Source organism: Mesocricetus auratus, unplaced genomic scaffold (assembly GCF_017639785.1).
Source record: "Mesocricetus auratus isolate SY011 unplaced genomic scaffold, BCM_Maur_2.0 Super-Scaffold_4256, whole genome shotgun sequence".
Lineage (NCBI taxonomy): Eukaryota > Metazoa > Chordata > Mammalia > Rodentia > Cricetidae > Mesocricetus > Mesocricetus auratus.
The window spans coordinates 24,953,293-24,970,274 of NW_024429182.1; the positions used below are offsets into that span (position 1 = coordinate 24,953,293).

At 42.5% G+C, this 16,982-nt stretch overlaps 1 protein-coding gene across 4 annotated transcripts in view; it reads left to right on the forward strand.

Moving 5' to 3' along the window:
- The first annotated feature begins 922 nt into the window (after positions 1 to 922).
- The window catches only part of Htr7 (5-hydroxytryptamine receptor 7), a 97,463-nt gene continuing 81,403 nt past the window's right edge, over positions 923 to 16,982 (forward strand). For 3 of the 4 annotated variants that reach the window (XR_005875738.1, XM_021230380.2, XM_013117349.3), the window contains exon 1: positions 923 to 1,744. Coding sequence is in view for 3 of the 4 variants with exons in the window: in XM_021230380.2 (XP_021086039.1) it covers positions 1,197 to 1,744 (548 nt within the window). In the remaining variant the exon portion in view is untranslated. 4 annotated transcript variants of the gene reach the window in all.

The following is a 16,982-nucleotide window of genomic DNA, read 5'->3' on the forward strand; positions in this document are numbered from 1 at the left end:
AAGTCTCATATAAATAATAAAAACCAGCCACTCTGACAGCGTGCGAATACTAGAGGGGGTTTTAGGCAATAGGTTTTAAATCCGTGTACACCTCCTGGATTACCTCTGCAGAACATTGCAAGAGGCCTTTCTTTGCATGTGTGTGCAAGACTTCCTGGATGTTAAGGGAAATTCAAGCCGCACCTCCGAATTGTGGTTTTAGAAACCTTAATACAAAGGCAGTCAGACTCTTTTCAAGCGGAGAGGCCTGTCTCTAGTCCTCAGGAAGGTTAGTCAGAGTTGAAGCCCCCAGAAGCCGGTGCCCAGTGCCAGCCTAGTTGCTAGGGCCTCGGGCATCCCTCCCCCTCCCCCTTTTTTTCTGTCTTCCTTCTCATCAGAGCTCCTACACCCACCCCATCTGGCTGCTTCTTCTCCATCTTCGCTTTCTCTCATAAGTGGTCAAAATGGGAAACAGAATATCTATTTGTTGCTTGATGTGGTGCTCAAAAGGTTTTCTTCCCCCCTTCCAAATTCTTTCTTTCTTTCTTTCTTTTTATTAAAGGGTTTTAAAAAAATCTCCAACAAGGTTCTGCACAGGTTCATGCGCTGACAACCCCCCCCCCCACAGGCTTGTCATTTGCTACAGTACTGGGGGTGGGGTGGGGTGGGGGGGGGTGGTCTGCGGCAGGGCGATCCAGGGCTGGGAATTGGCACCGTGTGGCGCGGCGTGGCTGCCTAGCTGGGGAAGCCCGTCCCGGAGCGCGCGGGGCGCTGGCGGCGGCCGGAGGCGGTGGCTGGGACGCGGCGCGGCTGCCGCAGGGGGAGCGGCAGCGGCAGCGGCGGGCGCGAGGGGCGGGGCGCACTCCGCAACTTCGGCCGCGGTCGCCCGGCGCTCTCGGCCCCGGCGCGCGCCGCTGCGGGGCTGCGGTGCGGCCAGCCTGGCCGGGCCGGGTTCACCACCCTGCGCCTCCCGCGCGCCCGTCGGGGACCGCTGGCGCCTCCCGCGGGGAGTCCTCGCCCACGCGTCACCCGCAGCGGTTGGGGGACCCTAGGACGTGCAGGGTCGCGAGGCCGAGCCGGGCGCCCCCCAGTGGCCAGAGCCGGCCCCCATGGCTGGGCCGCGCGGAGCCGAGCGGGCAAGGTGAATCCAGCCCCGGGGCCCGCAGCCGGAGCGCTCTGCTGGGGCGCCGGCTCCATGGGCAGCGGCGCTCGGCACGATGATGGACGTTAACAGCAGCGGCCGTCCCGACCTCTACGGCCACCTCCGCTCGCTCATCCTGCCGGAGGTGGGGCACGGGCTGCAAGATCTGAGCCCCGACGGTGGCGCCCACTCGGTGGTGAGCTCCTGGATGCCGCACCTGCTGAGCGGCGTCCCGGAGGTGACGGCTAGCCCCGCGCCCACCTGGGACGCGCCCCCGGACAATGTCTCCGGCTGCGGGGAGCAGATCAACTACGGCAGAGTCGAGAAAGTTGTGATCGGCTCCATCCTGACGCTCATCACGCTGCTGACGATCGCAGGCAACTGCCTGGTGGTGATCTCGGTGTGCTTCGTCAAGAAGCTCCGCCAGCCCTCCAACTACTTGATTGTGTCCCTGGCGCTGGCTGACCTCTCGGTGGCCGTGGCGGTCATGCCTTTCGTTAGCGTCACAGACCTCATCGGGGGCAAGTGGATCTTTGGCCACTTCTTCTGCAACGTTTTCATCGCCATGGACGTCATGTGCTGCACGGCCTCGATCATGACCCTGTGCGTGATCAGCATCGACAGGTAAGGGCCAGGAGGCCCCGTCCCAGGCTCTGCTGGGGATGTGCCGGGCGCTGAGCCCGCGCCAGCCTCTCCTGGGAGGATCAAGCCAGACTTCCCCACGGGATGAAAGGCTGAGCTTAAAATACAACCCCACACCCATTCCCCTACACCAACCAGACAACTTCAAGCATAGGCTAAGCACACCTTTAAAAGAAACCTTGAAATGTTTCTGGTTTAGTGTCAAAGACCAGAGTTTTTAAAGCACTAGCAATTCTACCAGGGGGTCCTTTGCTTTTTTTTTTTTTTTTTTTTTTTTAAGAAATGGCTTTGATGCTTTCTAGCTTGACAAACCATTGCTGTGACCCATAAAATATTTTCTCTGTTTAAGAAATCAGTCAGGAGGGAAAAGGTACCGTGCTTCCCAGACTCTGGAGCATGAAGAAAGGCCTCTGAATGGCCCTTGCATTGGGTTCTTAAACGCTGCACTCTTACGAATGCTAATTCTGAATGTTGTTCTCGTGAAAGTCTGGTTTCAGTGTTTGGCCATGCTGTCAGTTTCCTGCAAGCTTACCGACTGGAGCCTGACTCCTGTCTTACTCCTGTCTTAAAGGTTGGTTGTAGTCTTTCGTCATATTCCTTGGGAATCTAGGAATATAAACTCGAGAACTCCCCAATGGAGCACCGAAGCAGAGGTTGACCATCTATCAGGGATACTGAGAAAAGAAAGAAAAAAAATGCTGCTTTGGGTGTAGAGTAGGAGAATCCTTGGAGTTTCTTCAGACTCTAAGAATATATATATAGGATGTTGAGATGGAACTGCACTTTGGCCTTAGACATATGCAAATGACAACTTGAAATATGGTTTCAATACTCATTGGCTACAGAACAATTCTGTTTAGTTTGTAATTGAAAATATTAAACCTCAAATACCCACACTTGAATTCTTCTGGTGATTTCAACCCACCACAGGACTATACCCTGTTGTGTTTAATGATACAGAGAAATAGTTGCTTGTTTTCTTAGTGGACCCGCAGAACCTTTAAATGTGTAGATCTTTCAGCATGGGGAGAATAATTGATGCCTCTGCATTTAAAATGACAATGCCTCAGAGGATGCAGTGGCATGTAGCTGAGATTTCCTCCCCATTTCCTCCTTGAAAACATTGCTATGTGTGGTTTGTTGTGTTTGAAATCCTCCTCTATTCTGCTGCTTGACCAGAGTTTATAATGACTAAATGAAGGGATCGAAAGGAGAGGGAATGTGTGTCAAGAAAAAGAAACACATTGTGTAGTTGTATTTAGGTAGTGATTTAGATTTTTGTAAAATGATACTGCCATTTTATGTCATGACAGGAGCTTCTGACAGCAAACAAGGGATTATTTTAAGACTGGAGCATGAACTGCCTATGTGAGAATATTGGCACCAAACTTGGCAGCTGCAGTTTTGAATTACTGTAGTTAAAAATGACAAAAACATATGCATTTACAGTTTGGCTGTGACAACAGGAACTCAGAGAGTGCACTCCATGTACATAATAAGCGTATCCACGAGTTACACACATAGACACCGACTGCTCAGCCAACCAAAAACAGTTCTTCCATGACTGGAGTTCTTGTAAATTGACTTTAGTATAATAAAACAAATTTCAATTTATGATACAAGTAATGTCTTTATAGCCTTTTCTTCATCCTGTAATTGGAAAATGATAAACAGCACATTTTGCTAACTCTCGAGCCAGCTTCTGTTGCTGTGGGCACATTCAGATTTGGCTGAGCTCACCCTGCGATTCCTAAACTTGGGGTAAAGGCATCCTTCACTCTGTGTGCACATGCAATCAAGTACCAGCAGGATGTCCTGCACACAGTGTATAGGTTAATTCTTCTTGGCAAGATCTCAACTTTCCATTAACTATATCCTTGTGATTGTTACAAGTTATGGCAATATAGGCATATATTTTATCTTTTGCTCCTCCAAGAATTGACCCATTGGTGAATTCCCACCTAAATAGAATTTTAGATCTACATATTATTTTTTTTAGATAAAGGTAGAACTGGAACTGTATAGTATATGCTCTCTTTTGGTTGTGATGAGGAGTGATTATGTAGCTCTTGCTGGCACAGTCCCCCTGCTTCAGCTTCCCTGGTGCTAGGATTATAGGCATGTGCTATCATGTCCAGCTCTAGTACTCACTCCTTATACTTATCATAATGCCCATAAGATTCATCTACAGTTTCTAACCTATTAGTGATTCATTTATTTTTTATTTATGAGTTGTATCTCATTGTACGATGATGCAATAATTTAATATATATATATAATTTAAATTTCTGGTTTGTGTTATTACGTATAAAGCTGCTCTGAATGTTGAGGTCTCATATCCTGAACCACAAACAGGGAGCAGAGACAGCAAACCTGAAATGATGATAGTCCTTATAGTCTCAAAGCCCACTTCCAGTGACACACTTCCTCCAGCAAAGCCACGCCCCTTAAGCCTCCCTAAACAGTGCCATCGGCTGGGAACCATGCATTCAACTGCCTGAGACTACAGGGAACATGTCATTCAAATAGATACAAAGCAGACCTATCAAGGGGTTCATTATGTTAATAAGAGATGAACTATGTGTTACCTTTCTCATGGTTGTGATAAAATATTTGAAAGGTTCTTGAGGTAGAATAAGTTTGTTTTGGCTTATAGCTTGAAGGTATGATCCATCATAGTGGGGAAGGTATGGTGGCAGGACATAAAACAACAGTTCACATTGTTTTCACAGTCAGGAAGTAGAGAAAGATGGATAATGATCTTATGACTTTCTCCTTGTAATTCAGTCTAGGATACTAGCTCATAATATAGTGTTGCCCACATTGATGGCAGGTCTTCCCTTAAAACTTTCTGGAATCATTCTCTCAGACATGTCCAGAGGTGATGCTAAAGTCAATAAAGTTGACAGTGAAGATAACCACCAAATACTTCTTTCTCATTTATCATTCAGTTACATCACTTAAATAATAACATTCTACTCCTGGCTCCTAAAGTCTAATTTTCATCTTAATGAAAAATACATTTAATTCATCTCTAAATGTCTTCATAGACTTAACAGTTCTAACACTGTTCAGAAGTCCAAAGTCTATTCTGAAGCTCAAAGGAATGTCTTAACTATGATTGCCCACAAACATCACCACCAGCAGCAGCAGCATTAGCAACAACAACAACAACAAACACTGCCAATGCCTTCAATAGAAGAAACATTTCCATGCAGAAAGGGCAGACTGAGAGGATAGTAAGAAGTGACCAGACCAGAATAAAACCAAACCATTCAGGGCAAACATCAAACATCAAACCCTTTAACTCCATATCTGCCATTTGGGACTCATGATGGAATCACCTGGGCGCCAACAGCTTTAGGCAGTTCTGCTTCTTCAATTAGGTTACAGATAGCACATACAGATTTTTCTATTGCTCAGGGGTGAAGGGATCAGTTACCCCCTGTGGTTTTAGTTCTCCTTGGTGGATGTCCCATGTTCCTGGCATCTCTAAAATACTAGAGTCTCCATTTCAACTTAAGCTTCACCTTTCCAGCTTTATGATATGGTCTCCCAGGCTTTCTTGGAGGGAATCCAACTTTGCTACACATTGCCTGGCCTCAATTGCTTTCTGGAACCTGAGTGAGAGCCCTCGTGACCCCATTCCCTCTTGCATCTTTTCATGTCTGAAAAATCAATACCACGTATAAGACAGTGCCTCTTGAGATGTAGCCTGCGACTCGTGGACCATAACTGCAGCAGCCCCTTTGAGGCTGACCTGGGAAAGCACTTCCCTAGATGGTCATTTGGAACACAGAATCTCTTCACTAGCCATTCTGTCCAGTCTCTGACCTTTTAAATGTATTTGCATTATTGTAACCTGGAGCCTTCAATGGATGGGATCTTTCTATTACCGTAATGCAGGGTGAGAGATTTCCCTTTGTTGCGCTAACAACTTCAACAATTTCAGCTTGTTTCTCAGCGCCCTCCTTCTTCACAGCTTTCAGCTCTCTCTTGCTCCTTTCCTCACCAAGTTGCCGTTTCCATATCTTCCTGCTTTGGTCTCACTGTAGACCTGGTTAAGAGCAGTAACCATAGCCATGCCTCCCTCAGTCTGTTGGTTTTCCTCTCTACTAAACAATTAGTCGATTATTTCAAAAGTCATCCTCATTCAAATCCTCAGGACAGGCAGATTACAACATGAATGGGCTCTAGCCTAAGTCCTGATAGAATTCTTGCCTCACTCTGAAGCCTTGTGAACCGAGGCATCCACTTTCCACAGTTCTATTGGTGTTCTGGTCTTCCAGACTCTTACTGGCATGGTGCACTGAGCCCTATTTGCAGCTAGGGCTTCTTTAGCTTGAAGTTCCAGACTCCCCTTCCATTCTCACCTGCTGATTGGTTCTCAGCGCCTAGGATCTATATTGTTAGATTTATCACAACGGTTGAGCTCCTGCTACCAACTTCCTTTATTAGGTATATTTCTTGTTGCTGTGTGGCCAAATACCTGAAGCAAGTCACTTTAAAGGTGAACTGTTTTCTCCAATTAAACTTTGGAGCTCACCAACTGGCTAGGCTGGCTGGCCAGCCTGAGGGGTTCCTGGTTTCTGCTTCCTGAGCACTGGGATAGCAGACACACCTGCCTCACCTGGCCTTTCTTTACCTGGGTTTTAGGGGTCCGAACTCAGCTCCTTGCACTAAACTTTTTTGGCAAACACTTTTCTGGCTGAGCCATCTCTCGAGCCCTGAGAATGGGTTGAGTCTGAGGGGATATAGTTTAGGGCGGGGGAAAAAAAATCGTTCTCGCAGTGTCGGAATACAGCTGGTCACATTACGTTCTCAGCCAGGAAACACAGAGAGATGGATGTTGGTGCTTAGCTTACCTGCTCCATTTATTTATTTATTTTTTAAATCCAGCATCCTAGCCCATGAGATGGTGCTGACCCCATAAGGGGGGATCTTTCCTTTTTAGTTAAACTTTTTGAGAAACACCTTCTTGACACAACCAGAAAATGTTTCTATGGTGTTTTTAAATCAATCAAATTGAAATGAAGGTGAACCATCACAAGCTATCCCCGTCTTCACTGATGAAGTACTGCCACCGGCAGATACCCCTTTCTAGGATGTAGCTTTCCCAGGATTTCAGAGATTTGGGTGTTCTCAGTGACTTCTCCCTCTGACTTACTTATATTTTAGTCTCTTGAGAACTGTGAGACTGTCAAAACTCCTACTGAAAACTTTTAGTATGGGAGTTTTACGCGTCTTAGCCTCCTGCTCTCCTCTGTTCCAGAATTCAGCAAATGTCTTGAGTGAAATGCCAGATTAGTGCTTGCCTGGTTTTCTGGTCCTCCCTTCTCACTGGGTTCTTGGTCTCTTGAGTCTCTAATTTTTGTTTCTCTGTCCCCAGAAGATTGCCGAAAGCTCTTTGGGTGTTTTTAACTCTTAAAAGCAGTTCCGTGTTTAGGCTCTTTCCTGGATCCTCAGCCCTTTAGTCTGACCCAGTTTTGACTAATGACTCAGTGGTATTTTAGCCCACCTTCCTGTCTTCTGTAGTGCTTTTAGTCCTGAAGTCCTACTGTTTAAACAGCTCTGTGATACCTACCAGAAGGCATGCATGCACTTTGTGTTGTATCAAGCTTTTTATAGTTGCTTTAAGTGGAAACATTGGTCTGAAACATCTGAAAACCTCATTACAGCAAAAAGTGAATGTGTGCCTGAAATAGTTTAAACATACAAATATAGAAACAGCATCATGTAAATTTCTTGTTTAAAACCCATCACTGGCTTTTCATTTCATTTGGGATGAAATTAAACCCTTTTGGCATATGGACAAGGACTTTGATTTGTCCCTGTTTTGCTCCTACACATCTTGTAGAATATTATGTTTTGCTCGCTACATTCTGGTTATATTGATTTTTTTGTTTTGTTTTTTTTCCCCATGGTACCAAATGCTTTCCTGTATTAACCCTACTCCAAGAAAAAAGCCATTAAATAATATTCACTCATATTCTGCATAACATTCTGCCTACATATGTACTGTACATCGTATGTGAGTGTTGGATCACTCAAGATTAGAGTTACAGACATTGTGAGCTACCACGTAGGTGCTTGGAATTGAACTCAAGTCTTCTGGAAGAGCAATCAATGCCCTTAATCCTTGAGCCATGTCTCCAGCCCCCGATCACAGCATTTCAATCAGTGATGGACTACATATACAATTTTAGTCTCATAAAATTATATCACCTAGTGATGTTATAGCCTGTCTCAGGGTTTCTGTTGCTGTGAACAGACACCACTATCATGGCAAATCTTATACAGGAAAAACATTTAATTGGAGTGGCTTACATTTTCAGAGGTTTAGTCCATTATCATTATGGTGGGGCATGACAGTGTGTAGGAGACATGGTGCTTACTACATCTTGATATACAGGTAACAGGAAGTGGTCTGTTCACTGGGTGGTATCTTGAGCATATATGAGAGGCCAAAGCCCGCTTCCCCAGTGACACACTTCCTCCAACAAGGGCACACACCTTTGGGGGCCACCTTCTCTCAAACCACCACATCCCATTCCCATGCGTCCCAAGGCCTATAGCCACATCATTCTGCAAAGATGCACACAGTCCAGCTTCACCAATTTCTGTCCTTCAATGCTGAAGCTCCACTGTCCTGAAATTTGCTCTGTAGACCAGGTTGGCCTCAGACGCAGAGATTCACCACCCTCTGCTTTCCAAGTGCTGGGATTAAAGGAGTGCACCACCACACCTGGCTCTAGCTTTTCTTTAATTCCTTTTCACAAGTTGGAAACTTAGCTGGGTGGGATCTTACCCTGAGGTCACCACTCCCCTTATTTATTTCTTAATCTGTTTATCTCTCTGAATATACATTCCACTTTTGGTGCTCCTTTTCTCCTCAATTATTTTTCTTGCTCAACTTGCTCCTTTTTATTATGTATCTTTATTAGAGTTAACACCAGCAACCATAAAACAGAGTCTATGCTAGGTTCTTTGGATATTTCCTCTGCCAAGAGAATTAATCCAAAACTCTTCACTTTAGCCTCAGGCAAACTTTATGGACAAGAGCAAAATTCAACCACATTCTTTATCAAAATATCATGAGAATGTTTCCTAGGCAACACAATAAAATTCTTCTTCTCTGAAACATCTTGAGCCAGCCCGTGGTAGTTCAAATTAATATCAGCACCATTGTCTTCCATGCTCCTACTAGTAATACCCATTAAGTAGTCCTTAAAGTATTCCACTGCCTTCTTAACCCAAAGTTCAAATCCTCCAAACAAAACATGGTCATGTCTATCATTGCAATACCCCAGTCCATGGTACCAACTTCTGTCTTTTGAAGAGACACCATGAAAGGAAAACATTTGATTGTGGTGGCTCTCTTACATTTTCAGAGGTTCGGTCCATTATTATCATGGTAGGACATGACTATGTGCAGGCATACATGTGCTGGAGCAGGAGCTGAGAGTCCTACATCTTGAGCAGGCAACAGGAAGTGGTCTGAGTCACTAGGAAGTATTTTGAACAAAAATGAGACCTCAAAGCCTGCCTCCACAGTGACACACCCTCCAACAAGGCTACACCCACTCCAACAAGGTCACACCCCTACTAGTGCCACTTCCTTTGGGGCCATTTTCTTTGAAACCACCACATGGCATTTTAATTTGGGCAAATAATGTGTTTCCATAATGATGAAACTGACTGACAATGCACTCCTCAGAGTAAATCTCTAGCCTCTGCTGCTAATCAATGCCTGACTGTATTTGTGAAGCTGAGTTCATATTTGAAATTCTGCTAATTAATGGGCAATGTTTATTCTTTGTTCTACTTGTTTTTGAGATAGGATCTTATAATGCAGTCTAGTCTGCCACTGAACTGGCAATTTACATATCTCAGTCTCCCAAGTGCTGAGATTACAGGCACATACTACCATGTTGCACAGTAGTTAACTTTGGTCTTAAGTTAGAAAGCTTAAAAATGTCCAACCCTCCAGATGAGCAATAAGTGAAATGTCTGAAAAAATACTAAACATTGGCAAGAACAAAAAATAAAGAGAACTGATATGTTAGCAGTGAGTGGAACTGCAAACTGATGAAGCATTTAACATGTTTTACTGTTGTCATGTGTTATTGAGGACATATATACACTATGCCTTTGTTATTTTTTGCTACAAGTATATATAAGAGAAACTCTTGTCTATTAAAAAGTATTCTATAAAAGTGTTTATTGTACTCACCAATTTAAAACTCTTAAGATGAATAATACACATATGTGTCAATGATAAGGTGAGTAAATAAATTGTGGTATATATAGATAGTTGAATAACTTGACTATGAATCAGATCCACTCAAAGAGCTTACTAAAACACAGCACTGATTAGACCTAATTTTAACAATGAATATTGTAGGGTCACATACAAAATGTTGACCTGAAGGAACAAAGTACAGAAGAATAAATATATGTGACTCCATGAATAAGGAAAGTAATAGACAACATTGTGTAGGGATGTGTATTACTGGTGACTTAAACAAGGAATGACTGTAGCTGAGGAAGACAAGAATAATTATCATTTCAAGGTGGGAAAGAGATTGTAATCCAAGTGACACGCTTCTGGGGCATTACAATGCTTGCTTTCTGGACTGTGGTTATAATTGTAGTTTAAAATTGTTGTTAAAGCATCCACCTACATTTTAGGCATTTCCTAGCACAAACATGCCATTTTGTAGCAAAATAAACAAAGGTATGTATTTGATGACAACTTGTCAAGTGCGTTTGGCTCTCTGTGAGACGCATGATTAACTGAGCAGATGCAGCTATTGTTTAAGTCCCTGCTGTTTAGCTCCCTGTATGGGGACACGGGTCATCTTTGGGTTGTTCACAGTTACAGGAAGTCATCTGGTGCTTTTCCAAGAGCCACAGTGTTTAGTTCTGACTGGTGTCTGGCTGAAGTCTTGCTTCGCTGCCAGGTTCTATGACTCACTGCCTTCGATGATCTGAGTTTGGCTGTTGGCATTAGTTCTGCTGTGATCAGCAGTGCAGGGGCATTCTGGCCTCTCCAGATCGTCTTTATCTTCGAAGGAAGTCACTCTTTCTCAACTCTGTATTAATTTTCGGCTTGCACATACATTTTAAGGATCTTCTAGCTTTGCTGTAGAAAGAAGAAACAGAATCCCTTGTTCTTTTGGGAGGTAACACTTCCCACAAGCAACTTGAATTTTCTAATGTTAACAGGATTGCTTTTTTTTGTTCATAGACCAATTCCATATACCAAATCTCCTCTCATCCTCCCTGCAGCATTATAAAGTGATTGTTCTTATCTCCATGTTCTGTTAGAGAACCACATGTTTAGAGGGCACAGGTGGCTTGTCTAAGGATATATACAGTTTATAGAGATGCTCCCATGTTTGAACCAATTCAAGAAATATGTATTTATGTGTTATATGTACATATATAACATGTGCTTTATATAAATACAAATATTTATATTTTCAGAAAATAACAGGAAACGTATATTTGTGAAATATAATAGGAGTTGGGATATGGTCTAATAGTGGGGGTAAATATTGTCTTTGATCACAATAGAAATGTAGAATTACATTGTTGATGAAAGTACCAGGAAGTAACCCAGGCAAAGGAAAAGCACCCATGAATGGAGGCGGTAACTGAGGATTTGAGTGAGTTTGGAGAGAACCGAAAGGCCTTCCAAGTGAAAGTCAGGAAACCCAAACCAGTAAGACTTTGCCCCTTGTTGTTGATTCTGCAGTTGCTCACCTCAGTCTTCATCCTGTCCTTCCTTTTCAGTACAGAAATACTACCCCTATCTCGCTCACACTCAGGTTAAGGCTATCTATAATGAAGACTATTTCCTAGCTTCTCTTGCAGTCAGGTGTGGTCATGTTACCCTATTTTTGTTCAAGAGATGTTAATAGAACTATTAATGTTTTGTCTTTGTAATAGTATCCCTCAAAACAGCATGAGCCCTTTTTATTTTGTCCTGTTTCCCTTCTTGTTGCCTAGAATAGGAACCTGGTGACTAGATGTCTGGCCCCTTTGCTCAAGGACCATGCTTCAAAAGGAGGAGAAGTATGAAGGAAGGATTTCTTGGCTTCCAGATTAAGCACTTCTGGGGTCCTTAACTTCTTACTAGTTAGCAATTACTACAGTGCTATCTATTACATGGTTCAACTCAATATGAACCACTAGATCTAACTATCAATTTCTTCCCAACTTGTCCTTCCTACATATGTTTCCACATTTCCTCAAACCTCAGTGTAGATGTGTCATTCTCATTTGTAAATATTTGAGATATAGTCTAACATTTGATAAGTGTTTCTTATCTTATGTAAGTTTACAGACATATAACAGTAACCAATTATATCTCATTGAATCTTCCTAGCATCCTTGCAAGTATATTTATTAAGTATCTAACATTGAGTATATTGTAATTTTAAAAAGCAGCACTTGAGAGAAAGACTCCACGTAACAGAGACTGGGCGGATGGAATTTTATTGGGGGAAAATCAATAGAAAAGGGGAGAAAGGAAAGGGGAGACTGGCCTCTGGGGATAGGAGGGGCAGAAGAGAAGAGAGAGGTAGAGGGGGAGGGAGGAAGAGAAGGAGAGACAGAGAGACAGGCAGATAACAGAGAGAGAGAGAGAGAGAGAGAGAGAGAGAGAGAGAGAGAGAGAGAGAGAGAGAGAGAGAGAGAGAGAGAGAGGTGGTGGACAGGGACCTTTTAAAAGGGAACATAGTGAATGGGCACAGATGATGCTCTTAGTGGTTGCAGCTCAGGGTATACCCTATCAGAATCCCAGGGGCAGGCTGGTACAGACACCTGAATACTAAGAGTGTCTCTTCTGATCAAAAGTGAACATGACATGTATGACCACTTTCAAGGACTATTCTGTAGCTGAGGATGCTAAGGAAACCTATGCACATTGATTATTACAAGAACTGTCTGAATCCAAAGCTCATTTGCTTCTTTTACAACATTTGTAGCCATTGCTGACTGTGTGACGTGTTAAGAAGCATTCCTGGAATCCCCAGACTTAAATAGTCTCAGATCACTCTGCACTTTTTCCTTCTTGCAGTCACTTCAATTTGTAATTAAAGCTTTGAGAAATTGACTGTAATGAATTTATGATTCATGGGCTCATCTGTACAGTCTACATGTCAGGAGCTGGGCTTGTCTAGCTAGAAATTGCATTTCTAGTTCCCAGCAGAATATCTGGAAAGTAATAAGTGTTTAGTTGTCTTTGTGGGTTGACTGAGAAAAAAAAGTAAGGAGGGAGGGGAAAAAGGATGGAATGATTCCTGAATCTACACATCTGGGCCTAACTTCTAATTCTTCTACTTCTACAGAACATTCCACTTGGTGAAGGTGGAGTTTACTTGGGAAACCAAATTAGCATGAAAGAGGTTGCATGGGGAGAGCAGAAGCAAGGAGTAGGCAGAGATAATGCCAAGGAATGGTCCCCCCAAGGCATTGTAAGCTGGTGAGTCACTTATGGCTCTCTGCACCTGTGGAACATAGACATTAACAAGTTGCCAGTAATGTGAAAGCCTTACCGGCTGAAAGCCAGGGATGGTTTTTATCATCACTGCTGTGAATCAGGATAAAAATGCAAACAAAATTAAATGAAAATTCCAAAGCTTTTCTCTTTAATGAAATCAACACATTTTCAATTAAGCTCCTGAACCTCACAAAGAAAGTCATAGGTGTAAGGTCTGAAGGCAGTGTCTCAGTAGAACAGCCGGGAGTAGAATATCATTTATTGAATGTACACTGTATACCAGGCCCAATGACAGGTTTGCATGATTCCTTTTATTTAATCCCTTTAATGATTCTGATTATTTTTACGTTGAACTCAAACCCCTCTAAGGTGAGGAAGAGAAGTACATTATTGAACCACAGTTGGTAAATATTTTTTTCTGGGGACCAAGAAGCAATTGCAAGGGGGTGTATGTGTATGTGCTTTGATGTTAGGTCCTTTGAGCCTTTGGCAGGTCTGTGTTATTGGCATTGTTAGCATGATGTTAACCCAGTCAACCACAGGGCATTTTCTCTTCCCTTTCAGAAAAGAGTATGAAGATATTAATAACAACTGTAATTATACTATTAGCATAATTCCTTAATGTCAAATCTGAAATCCTTTGGGATGGATGTATTTCAGAGTTCTGAATCATTTTGGAGTTTAGAAATGCAGTTCAGTGAATGTATATTATATATTAGCCATATTAAGAGACACCCATGTAAATGCTAAAACATTGTTTTCTGGGTATGTTTGTACTTCTTGGAAAAAAACCTAAAGACTAAACATTAGTAATATCAGTTCTCACAATGTTCTGCTGCCACATAAGCTTACTGTCAATTTAGTAGGAAAAAAAATTGGCTTTTCCTGTGTCCAAATTCCTGGAACCTGTAAATATATGACCTTGCATGGTAAAAGGGCCGGGGGGGGGGGGGGTGAAAGTAGCAGGTGGAATTAAGGTTTTAGCCAGTTGAATTTAAGGTTGAGAAATTCTCCTGGATTGTCTGGTTGTACCCAATACAATCATAAGGTCTTTAAGTGTGGCGGAGGAGGCAAGAGAGTCAGAGAAGGAGACATTGCAGTGGTGTAGCAGTTGTGGTGCTATTCTGTGGGAGTAGTACCCAAGCCACCACTGCTAAGCTTTGGAGAGGGAATGAACATGCCAGGAGATGTTTTTCTAAAAGTCAGAAAAGATGAAGGGGAAATGGATCCTTTTTGAGTGTGGAAAGGACCGCAGCCTTCTAGAGTCTTAATATCAGCCAAGAAGATACATAGCCCACTTATGACCCAAATAACTATTGAATAATAAATTCATGTTGTTAGGGGCTAAGTATGTAGCCACAGGGAATCTGATACAACAAGTCTATGAGAAAGACCTGATTTCAGAACTTTTGGGGTGTCAGGTTTATAGATGAGAATTGTGGGGTTGACATTAGTTTTAACATGCAGTAGGCACTGTTGCATCTGCTTAACCCTTTCTACAGCCCCATGCAAAGCTGCTTTTGTTGATTCTTTCTTAAGGTAGAGAAATCAAGTTCAGGAGGTTTGTTTAAATTCCTAAGGTCACACAACTAATAAAGGGAAGTCTGGGACTTGAAGCCATTGGTGTTTTGGTGAGTTGGAGGTATCAATGCTAGGGTTTTAATCTAGGCTTTTGTGTATGCTAGTCTGAACTATACCCCTCACCCTTCTGTGAGATGCATGATACTTATCTATAAAACTGGTAGTTCTAAAGCTTGACTTTGCAGGTTTTGATAGACAGGGTAGCATGTCAATAATTGTTTATCATGAGCCTGGTTTATACTGAGTGCTGTTATGTTAACCATTGTGATTATTATTATTATTGTGTTAAAGCATACACGTGTGTGTGTGTGTGTGTGAGAGAGAGAGAGAGAGAGAAAAGAAAGAGAGACAGTGAGAGAGACAGAGACAGAGACACATAGAGAGAGAAAGAGAGAGACAGAGACAGACATAGACATACACAGATAGACAGAGACACAGAGGGCAGGGAAAGAGTTAAAGGATTGAATGAGTAAGCTGGAGATCTACTTAATAAGCAACTATTTCTTCTTTGCTTGCTAGACATGTAAGTACTGAAAATGCAAAGCTTAATAAAGACACAGACCCATCTTCCAGGGCTATCTAGCAGAGAGTACCAGGATTATTTTATTCACATATTAGACTTTGGAGCTTGGAAAGTTCAGTAAAAGATATTGTATTACCACTAATTCCTGTGCAGTATGGCCTTTCTTGAAGGAGTTATGAGTCACTTAGCTTCTAGTTGCAAACGATTATAATGTTTTAGCTCTTCTATCAATAAGAACCAGGTACTCTATGATTTGTTTTCAAGCAGGCTTTCTGTGCCTGAAGAATTCTTTTTTTTTTTGAGACAGGGTTTCTCTGTATTGTTTTGGAGCCTGTCCTGGAACTTGCTCGGGAGACCAGGCTTGGTCTCGAACTCACAGAGATCCACCTGCCTCTGACTCCCAAGTGCTGGGATTAAAGGCCTGAAGAATTCTTAAGGACAGCTACAAAATGATTACTTCCTAGCTCAGACATATGACAAGGGTCATTTTTATGATGTGTGTTGAGTTAAGGATGCCAGTCTTGGGATGAGATCTCAAGGGGATGAGACCTTTTGGGGTATCTATAGAGTTTTTATTTGGGGGAACATTCTTATTGTGTATTCATCCATTTATATTTTCATTTTCATCATAGCCTCTGTTCTGACTCAAATTCTTGAGTGTTCTGTATTGCTGAACACTCTGATTCTATCCACTTTCCAACAAACAGCTGGATAGACAGCTGTCTTCCTTCTGAATGTTTCTCTCATCTGGAACATCAGGCAGAACTATACACTAAAGGAAGCCAGTAATATTTAGGCAGAAACATGACAGACTTACAGGGCATGCCCTAATTCAGCTGTGGTCAATATGGTCCAATTGTCTGCATATTGCAGAATTTTATTTTAAGAAATTTAGTTTTATATGTTTGGATTTAAAATGTCTCTGCTATTCTCAGAAAAACTCTTTACAATCCTTTCTTTCTCACAAATGGATTTCTTATGATTTTATTCTCGACAGTTTTCTAGGCACTACAGGCTCCTAAGATGATACTGGGTTCCTTTCTAAATTCAAAGGTGGAAAGTCTTTAAAAATATCTATTGAAACATTAAGATACCCGTTTATTATTATAGGACTTATAGGGGAGGCATCTATTTACTTCTTCAACATTTATTGATTCCCTAATTTGTTGTTTACTCTTCCATATCCTAAGCAAGACAAACATGCAACACTCTGGGATCTTATATTTTAGTACAATGAAATGGGCAAGAAACGGTTTACACACAGAGGTACAAATACATTAGGGCTATGTATGATATGGAAAATTAAAATAGAGAAGCATGTTAGCGTAGGTAACCTTGGAAGGCCTTTCTAAGGAGATAATGTAAACCTGAGATGAAAGACTGGTGAAATGGCTCACTTTTTCCCAAGCCTGGTGACCTGAATTCAATTCAGTCTCTTGGATCTACATAGTGGAAGGAAAACATTAACCCCCACAAGTTGTCTTCTAACCTCCACATGTGGAATCCCCCCAATACACACACACACACACACACACACACACACACACACACACACACACACACACACTAAAATTCCACTGAGATATAAATAACATGATGGGGCTGTT